We start from the raw sequence: 10257 nt of genomic DNA on the forward strand, positions 1-10257 counted from the left end.
TCGCCCAGGCTGGAGTGCAGCAGTGCAATATCTGCTCACTGCAACCTCTGCTCTCTGGGTTCAAGTGATTCTCCAGCCTCAGTCTCTCGAGTACCTGGCATAACAGGTGCTCCACCACCACGCCCAGCTAATTTTTGTATTTTTAATAGAGACGGAGTTTCACCATGTTGGCCAGGCTGCTCTCGAACTCCTGACCTCAGGTGATCCACCCTCCTCAGCCTCCCAAAGTGCTGGGATTACAGGCGTGAGCTGCTGCACCCGGCCCGTATAAATGATTTGATTAGAACATCGCACCGAGGTCTTCTGAAGCGATCCTCGCGATCCACATCTCTCTCTCTGTCCCTTTCTCTCTCAGGGTCCTTGTCATTCTCCTCTCGGTCTTGATTATCTCTATCCCTTTCTTTTTCTCTGTCCCATTCACGTTCTTCAGATGGTCTTGATTCTCGAGGAGGACCCCAGCTCTCCTCTCTGGCTTTTTCTTTCTCTCTCCATCCACCTATTTTTTTTTTTTTTTGAAAAAGCAAAATATTTTTAAATTTTTTTTTAAAAAGACACAGATTGGCAATCATGATTCATCATCATTCTATAATTTAAGACACTGATTAAAAAAACACTAAAGCTGTGTATATCACTGCACAGACATTATTAACAGTATTTTCTGGGTGCGGCAGTTCATGCCTATAATCCCAGCACTTTAGGAGGCCAAGGCGGGCAGATCACCTGAGGTCGGGAGTTCAAGACCAGCCTGACCAACATGGAGAAAGTCCGTCTCTACTAAAAATATTTTTTAAAAAAGCAGCCAGGTGTGGTGGTGTATGCCTATAATCCCAGCTACTTGGCAGGCTGAGGCAGGAGAATCTCGTGAATCCAGGAGACAGAGGTTGCAGTGAGCTAAGATCAAGCCACTGCACTCCAGCCTAGGCAACAAGAGCAGAACTCCATCTCAAAAAAAATAAAAATAAAAAAAACTCATATATCTATAAGAAAACTTAAAATGGGCCAGGCATGATGGCTCACACCTGTAATCCCAGCACTTTGGGAGGCTGAGCCAGGTGGATCACTTAAGGCCAGGAATTCGAGATCAGCCTGGCCAACATGGTGAAACCCTGTCCCTACTAAAAATGCAACAATTAGCCAGGTGTGGTGGCACACCTACAGTCCCAGTTACTTGATTTGGGAGGCTGAGGCAGGAGAATCGCTTCAACCTGGAAGCCAGAAGTTGCAGTGAGCCAACATCGTACCACTACACTCCAACCTGAGCGACAGTGAGACTCTCTCTCAAAAAACAGAAGGTAAAAAAAACAAAAAACTTAAATGATCTGGGTTGAGTGTTCCATAAACAAAATCATCATTGAAAATTTCATAATTTTTCCTGTTGCATACAGATTTCAGCGTAGTATGTTCTGATGTTAAACAGATCACTCATTTAAACAGAAAACTTCAAGAGTTTTCTCTGAGTCCCAATTGTGTGGTATTATACCTTGCAACATTTTCAAGGCCTTCATATCCAAAAAAGAATCTTTCTTTTTATATGCCCATCCTCCACCATTTACCAACCCACCATTATCTAGTCGTTAATTATGGATAAATCTTTTAACCCTGTACAATGTCTCATACTTATCCGTCGAATATATGAATCTAGGAACATTTTATATAGATTACAGAGAGAGAAATTTGCTGGTGACTTCACTGTTTAAAATGGCTTCCAAGTGTAGTGCTAAAATGCTGTCTAGTGGCCAGGCGTGGTGGCTTACACCTGTAATCTCAGGAATTTGGGCGGTCGAGGAAGGTGGATCCCTCGAGCCCGGAAGTTCAAGACCAGCCTGGGCAACATGACAAAACCACATCTCTACAAAACTACAAAAATTAGCTCGGCTTGGTGGTGTGTACCTATACTCTGTTACTCAGGAGGCTGAGGTGGTAGATCTCTTGAGCCCAGGAGGCAGAGGTTGCGGTGATCTGAGATCACGTCACTGCACTGCAGCCTGGGCGACAGAGCAAGACCCTGCCTCAAAAAAGAAAAAACAAATGCTGTTTAGTGACTCCAAGCACGGCCATGATATGCCTTAAGGAGAAAATACAGGCATTAGATAAGCTTTGTTCATGAATGAGTTATAATGCTGTGGACCATGAATTCAATGTTAATAAATCAACAACATGTCAGAAATAAAGGGTCTTTAAACACAAACACATAAAAGACATTTTATGGACTGACTGGCTGACAAAAATACCATGACTAGAGACTCATGAGATCCTAACCTTCTATTTCCCCTATGAATAGGAGTTCAGTATTCATGGCAACTTTATAAAATATAATTAGCAAATTAATAAGAATCTGCTATGTTGTTACCCAATTTAACATAAGGCAAAGAAAAATTAAGTGGCTTACACAAGTTAACAGCTGAACAGTGGAATGAGGTGAGACGAAGTAGGCAACAGAAACTAGGGAAAGCAAGGAAGCAGCTCACTTAGATGTACATACAGAACAACTGCTCTTGTTATTTCCCCCACCCACAAAACTAAAACTGAGAGTCAGAGACCCAGAAAAAACCAGTCGGGGGGAAGGAAAATGATGCTGACCCAGGATCAGGTACAAGCAGTGGAAATGGAGAAGAGGGTGGATTTCAGAAACATCAAAAAAGCAGAAGTGAACTATATGAACTATATGAAGATTTAACTTTTACACAAAAGTACCTCAAAAAAAAATTAATTAAAAAAAAAAATAAAAGTAAAGATTTAACATAAAGGATGAAACGACGACAAAACAACTCCCAGATTCCTAGCTCAGAAAGTTAGGTGGGCAGTGATGCCCCTGATGAGAATCAGAGGGGTGGGTGGGCGTGAACAAATGCATGTGTGTTTGTTGGTGATGAATCCAGTTTTGGATAGGCTGTGCTCAACATTCAGTGAGACTACCAGGTGGAGATATGCTGTATGCAGTAAGCAGCTGTCACCTGCATGCAGTACATAGAAATCACCTAGAGAAAACTGGCTGGGCGCAGTGGCTCATGCCTGCAATCCCAGCAATTTGGGAAGGGGCAAGGCAGGTGGATCGCTTGAGGTCAGGAGTTTGAGAGCAGCCTGGCCAACATGGTAAAACCCCATCTCTATTAAAAATACAAAAAAATTAGCCATGTGTGGTGGTGTGCACCTGTAGTCCCAGCTACTTGGGAGGCCAAAGCAGGAGAATCGCTTGAATCCAGGAGGCGGAGATTGCAGTGAGCTGGGATTTGCACCACTGCATTCCAGCCTGGAAAACAGAGCAAGACTCAGTCTTAAAAAAAAAGAAAAAAAGAAAAATAATGGTAATAGACGCATATCACAGACATGCATACAACTGCTCACGAATAATAAAGTGTGAAAGAACAAGCAGGCCCAGAGCTAAGAAGGAACATGAGGCTGGGTGCAGTGCCTCACACCTGTAATCCCAGCACTTCACTTTGGGAGGGAGAGGCAGGAGTGAACCCAGGAGTTTGAGACCAGCCTGGGTAACACAGTGAAACCCCGTCTCTCCAAAAAAAAAAAAAATATTAGCATGATATGGTGGCATGCGCCTGTAGTCCTAGCTACTCAGAAGGCTGAGGTGGGAGGCTCCCTAGAGCCTGGGAGGTCAAGGTTACAGTGAGCCATGATTGTGCCACTGCACTCCAGCCTGTGCAACAAGGCAAGATTCTGTCTCAAAAAAAGTAAAATGAGTTTCTCTATGCATAATCTCATGGTTGGCAGAAACAAATATATCAAGTACATTTTAGTTTTAGTTATTTATTTTTAAAAGGAGGCTGGTTCTCAATAAAACCTGAAAAACACACCAATACTGAAGGGATTAGTACAGGAAGATCCCTCCAAGTAGTAGTCAACGAAGCAGAAGGAAAAGAGCACACCACTAAAGAGGAGAGAAGGGTTGGGTTGTTGATCTGTTTTGGATGGTGGTATTCTGCAGGCAAATGTTTGACAGGTAAGTCCCTGTAATAATACTCAAGGAAAGATAAAAGAACAGTTTATCTGGAAAGTAACAATACAGCCCTGACATTTATCCATCTGAATTTCACTTTTACAGGTGAACACTTAAGCATATTCAAGAAAATAGAATTTTACCTGGCTTGACTAATGGTCTCCAAGGACCAGGTCTTGAGTCATCACCCCGTCTGGAAAACCGATCATCATCAGCACGTCTTGAGAGCCGATCATCATCCATGTTTCTCCAAGGGCCCCTGTCATCCTCTGCACCACGCCTGGAAACTCTATCATCATCGGCATTCCTCCAAGGTCCTCGATCATCATCCAGCCCTCGCCTGGGACCCCGGTCATCATCCAACCCTCGCCTGGGACCCCGGTCATCATCCAACCCTCGCCTGGGACCCCGGTCATCATCAGCATTACGCCAGGATGATCGCTCATCCTCAGCACCTCCTCGCCTCGGCCCCCGGTCATCATCCATCCCACGTCTTGGTCCTCTGTCCTCATCAGCTGTTCGCCAGCTTCCTCTGTCCTCATCCAGTCCTCGTCTAGATGGTCTGTCATCATCCACATGACGCCAGTTTCCCCTGTCTTCATCAGCAATTCGTCTAGGAGGCCTGTCATCATCTGTGTTACGCCAGGAAGGCCGGTCATCGTCTGCCCCACGACGAGAGAATCGATCTTCATCAGGACCACGTCTAGGGCCTCTGTCATCATCCATGCCACGCCGGGGAACCCGGTCATCATCTGGTCTAAGAGAGGACTCTCTATCTTCATCATCCCCCAGACGCCGGGGCCGCTCTTCATCTCTTCTATGAGACCTGTCCTCATCTCGCCCTTCTCCACGTCTCCACTCCCTACACAGCAAGAAAAACAATTAAAAACATCTGAAATAAAAAACCGTATGATCCTTTGAGGATGTTATTTTCACATGCTTTTTTAAAACTTCAGTATGGACCGGGTGCAGTGGCTCATGCCTTTAATCCTAGCACTTTGGGAGGTGAAGGCAGGCAGATCACTTGAGGTCAGGAGTTCAAGACCACCCTGGCCAACATGGCAAAACCCCATTTCTACTACAATTGAGACATGCTGCTTGGCACAGTGGCTCACACCTGTAATCCCAGCACTTTGGAAGGCCGAGGAGGGAGGATTGCTTGAGCCTAGGAATTTGACACTATCCTGGGAAACATGACAAAACCCTGTCACTACAACAAATACAAAAACTAACCAGACATGGTGGCTTAACGTCTGTAATCCCAGCACTTCAGGAGGCCAAGACGGGCAGATCACTTGAGTCAGGAGTTCAAGACCAGCCTGGCCAACATGGTGAAGCCTTGTCTCTACTAAAAATGCAAAAATTAGCCGGGTGTGGCAGTGCACGTCTGTAATCCCAGCTACTTGGGAGCCATGAGAATTGCTTGAACCTAGGAGGCAGAGGCTGCAGTGAGCCAAGATCAGGCCACTGCACTCCAGCCTGGGTGACAGAGCGAGATTCTGTCTCAAATACAAAGAAACAAATAAAAAATTAACCAGGCATGGTGGAGCACACCTGTGGTCCCAGGTACTCAGGAGGCTGAGGCAGAAGGATCACTTAAGCCCAGGGAAGTCGAGGCTACAGAGACAAGGATCAAGCCACTGCACTCCAAAGTGAGAGGCCATCTCAAAACAACGACAAAAAACAGGCCAAGCGCAGTGGCTCATGCCTATAATTCCAGCAACTTGGGAGGCCGAGACAGGTAGATCACTTGAAGTCAAAACCAGCCTGGGCAACATGGCAAAACCCCATCTCTACTAAAAAATTCAAAAATATGCCAGGTGTGGTGGCACACACCTGTAATCCCAGCTATTTAAGAGGCTAAGGCACAAGAATCACTTGAACCCAGGAGGCAGAGGTTGCAGTAAGCTCAGATCATGCCATTGCACTCCAGCCTGGGTGGCAGACCCAAAAAGAAAAAGCAAAACAAAACAAAACAAAAAAGGAACCCACATAAAATCAGACATGCACACAATTCTTCTGTCTTTCCTTCCCCCTCCAATACCCTGCCCCACAAAATCAATCAAATTTTAAAACGAATAAGATATTAACAGGAACTGGAGCCGCACTGTTTTCCTCAACTCTACTTACTTCTCTGGTGGGCCTCTTCTCCATTCAGAGTCTGCTTCAGGTCCTTTTCTCCAAGTGCCTTCAGAATCTCTGTCTCCCCAACGAGAGTCCTCCATTGACAAAGTGAAAAAAAGGCATTACATTGGTAACAGTTTACTATTACAACTACTGATATTACCATTCAAATATTTTTTATGCTATTAAATAATATGAAGCCCTTAAATAAGCAATTTTTTTTTTTTTGAGACAGAGTCTCGCTCTGTCGCCAGGCACCAGGCTGGAGTGCAGTGGCGTGATCTCTGCTCACTGCAACCTCCGCCTCCCGGGTTCAAGCAATTCTCCTACCTCAGCCTCCCAGGTAGCTGGGACTGCAGGGGCACGCCACCACACCCAGCTAATTTCTTTGTATTTTTAGTAGAGAGGGGGTTTCACCATGTTGGTGGCCAGGATGGTCTCAATCTCTTGACCTTGTGATCCGCCTGCCTCAGCCTCCCAAAGCGCTGGGATTACAAGCTTGAGCCACCACGCCCAGCCCATAAGCAAGTTTTAAATTTTTATTTATTTATTTATTGAAACAAGGGTCTTGCCCTGTCCCACAGGCTGGAGTGCAATGGCGCGATCTTGGCTCACTGCAACCTCGGCCCCCCAGGTTCAAGCAATTCTCCTGCCTCAGCCTCCTGAGCAGCTGAGATTACAGGCACATGCCATCACGCCTGGCTAATTTTTGTCAGAGTTTCACCATGTTAGTCAAGCTGGTCTCGAACTCCTTACCTCAGGTGATCTGCCTGCCTTGGCTTCTCAAAGTGTGGGCATTACAGGCATAGGCCACCACGCCAGCTTACTTATTTTTTGATCTGAGATCAGACTGACACTACAGTGAAACTGGCAGTCTCATATATTGTGAGTGGCCTTACAAACCGATTTAACACTGCCGGAAAGCAACCTGGGAACACACACCTCTACAGATGTAAAGAAAGTCAAGTGCCCTGAAATGGACATCACAGTGCCGTTTCAAAGAAGGGTGGAGACATTTTACTTAATGTCTAATGGGGGTGGTTAAATTGACAGAACTTCTCTATTCCAAGTATTTTGATGACATTAAGAACTGTGAAAAGTAAATCTGGTACAGCCTTTCCAGGGGACGATGCATGTATTATTTAATCATAAATATCCTCTGATACAGTGTGACTGGTCTTACAAATGTAACCTAAAGCCATAATCAGACAAGTGTGAACTCTGGAAGATATTTTAAGAGATCTGATGATAGGGTGGGAAGATTAAAGTAAGTATCTACAAAGCTGGCCGGGCACAGTAGCTCACGACTGTAATCCCAGCACTTTGGGAGGCCAGTGAGGATGATCACTTGAGGCCAGGAGTTTGAGACCAGCCTGGCCAACATGGTGAAACCCTGTCTCTACTAAAAATACAAAAAAAGTAGCCGGACGTAGTGGCAGGCACCTATAATCCCAGGTATTTGGAAGGCTAAGGCAGGAAAATCGCTTGAACCTGGGCAGTGAAGGTTGCAGTTAGCTGACCTTGCGCCACTGCACTCCAGCCTACACAAGAGAGCAAGACTGCATCTCAAAAAAGTAAAAAAATAAAAATCTACAAAGCTAAGAATAAGCTAATTTGTAAATAAAAGAACCTTTACTTGAACTTTTTGTTTGTGTGAGGTAGAATCTCGCTCTGTTGCCCAGGCTGGAGTGTAATGGCGTGATCTTAGCTAACTGCAGCCACTAGCCTTCCAGGTTCAAGAGATTCTTGAGCCTGAGCCTCCCAAATAGCTGGGACTACAGGCGCCTGCCACCACGCTCAGATAATTTTTGTATTTTCAGTAGAGATGAGGTTTCAATATGTTGGCCAGGCTGGTTTCAAACTCCTGACCTCAACTGATCCACCTGCCTGGGCTTCCCAAAGTGCTGAGATTATATGCATAAGCCACCATGCCTGGCCCTTTATTTGAATTTTTGAAAAAATGTGTTGGCAATGAAACTCTCTAATAACAGCTAGAGGGCGGGCGTTGTGGCTCACACCTGTAATCCTAACACTTTGGAAGGCCGAGGTGGGTGGATCACCTGAGGTCAGGAGTTCATGACCAGCCTGGCCATCATGGTGAAACTCCATCTTTAAAAAAAAAAAAAAAAAAAAACCAACACTAGAGATGAGAAGCAGTGAAAGACAAGAATGGCCAGAAAATAAGCTGGTCCCAGGTCATCACAGGTCATGATCAAGCTAATGATTCTGGGCTACCTCTTAAGGTAGGGGTTGTTCTAAGAGACTTTCCCAAGTGAACACCTTGAGAGAAAACAGAAACCTAACAGTCAAAGGAATTTATGGGCACCACAATGGAGGGAGCAAATACAGCCAGAAGGCCAAGTTTCTCCAACTCCTGACACCTGTCTTGCAATTTATACCCAACAAAGAATTCAAGGTTTCAGAGGATATAGTACAACTATTAGAACCTGCAAAGACTTTTGAAGGATGGCTGTTATAGCCATTAAACAAAGAAGAAAAAATAACTCTGTCTCCTGGGCTCAAGCCATCCTCCCACCTCAGTCTGCCAAGCAGCTGGGACTACAGGCATGCACCACCACGTCCAGCTCATTTTTGTATTGTTTGTGGAGACAGGGTCTCACTATTTTGCCAGACTGGTCTCAAACTCCCAGGCTCAAGCGAACCGCCCGCCTGCCTCACTCTTCCCAAAGTGCTGAGATTACAGGCATAAACCAATGTGCCCAGCCCAGCAGATTCAAGAGCAGAATGGTCCCATAGTTGATGAGCAAACAAACTGAACCAGGATCTCAGAGAACCTGGTATAAACAAAGAGATGAAGCGAGTAAAACAAAAATTAAAGAGATAAAGAAGAGGACTCTGAGGCCGGGCGCAGTGGCTCACGCCTATAATCCCAGCACTTTGGGAGGCCGAGGCAGGTGGATCACTTGAGGTCAGGAGTTCAAGATCAGCCTGGCCAACACGGTGAAACCCTGTCTCAAAATAAAAAAAAATAAAAAAAAAAAAAAAGAGGACTCTGAAAGACCAAGAACAGAGAAAAAGAAAAATTTCCTTAAATTATGAAGATTGTGTCTGCCCTAAGGAGACTGACTCCTTAGACCAAAAGGGCAAAAGACCAAAAAGAAACAAAGATGGCCATACACTCAGGTTTCTAAACACATTCTCAGCGACACTTTTTAACTTCCTTTACCACAAAAATAGAGAAAAATTCTGTTTCCAAGGAATAAAACAGTATCTACATAAGTAGTAAGACCAAGGCTAGTATCAAAAATCCTCCCTTCTGTAACACTGTGTACTTAAAAAAGAAGCAAAGGTCTATAAACTTCTGAGAAGATGATTTTTGAACCAGTCAAACAATGAACCACTCATTGTTAAATGGTGAGAGAAAAAAACTTTTGAGACATAGGCAGACATGCTGAAAAAAATTTATCAAAGAAACCAAAAAGTACTCACAAAGGGGGAAACATGCAGTACAAACATACTTGAAACTAAATATGTTTGCTAATATAGACGCGCCTGTGAACCCAGAACTTTGGGAGGCTGAGGTGGGTGAATCACCTGAGGTCAGGAGTTCGAGACCAGCCTGATCAAAATGGTGACACCCCATCTTTAAAAAACAAAACAAAACAAACAAACAAGAAAAAGGAAGGGGTGCCAGGGACACAGAAGCAAATAAAAAACTCTAAAGTAAGTGTTAGGAATAAAACCAAATATACTAGTTACCACATTAAATGCAAATAAATTAAACTAAACTCTCCCAATTAAAAGGGAAGGTGTAAGGGGTGCATACCACAGAAATAAGAGGTTGAAAATGTACAAGAGGGTGGACACATTTGCAAATGCAAACTAAAAGCAAAAGCTAATCTCAGGGCGGAGCACAGTGGCTCACGCCTGTAATACCAGCACTTCCGGAGGCCGAGGCAGGCGGATCACAAGGTCAGGAGATGGAGAACCTCCTGACCAACATGGTGAAATCCCATCTCTACTAAAAATACAAAAATTAGCTAGGTGTGGTGGTGCATGCCTGTAGCCCCAGCTACTTGGGAGGCTGAGGCAGAAGAATCGCTTGAACCTGGGGGCGGAGGTTGCAGTGAGCTGAGATCCGACCACTGCACTCTAGCTGGGCGCAGTGAGACTCTGTCTCAAAAAGAAAAAAAAGAAAAACCCAAAGCTAATCTCAGAAG

At 44.8% G+C, this 10257-nt stretch overlaps 1 protein-coding gene across 1 annotated transcript in view; it reads right to left on the reverse strand.

Moving 5' to 3' along the window:
• The window catches only part of EIF3A (eukaryotic translation initiation factor 3 subunit A), a 52732-nt gene that overhangs the window by 3586 nt on the left and 38889 nt on the right, over positions 1-10257 (reverse strand). The window contains exons 16-18 of the mRNA XM_032282102.1: positions 6083-6171; positions 4096-4814; positions 295-496 (exon numbers count right to left, since the gene is read on the reverse strand). Of these exons, the coding sequence (XP_032137993.1) occupies positions 295-496; positions 4096-4814; positions 6083-6171 (1010 nt within the window). The remainder of the gene's footprint in view (positions 1-294; positions 497-4095; positions 4815-6082; positions 6172-10257) is intronic.

This window comes from Sapajus apella, unplaced genomic scaffold, assembly GCF_009761245.1.
Source record: "Sapajus apella isolate SASKATOON/1434 unplaced genomic scaffold, GSC_monkey_1.0 scaffold13, whole genome shotgun sequence".
Lineage (NCBI taxonomy): Eukaryota > Metazoa > Chordata > Mammalia > Primates > Cebidae > Sapajus > Sapajus apella.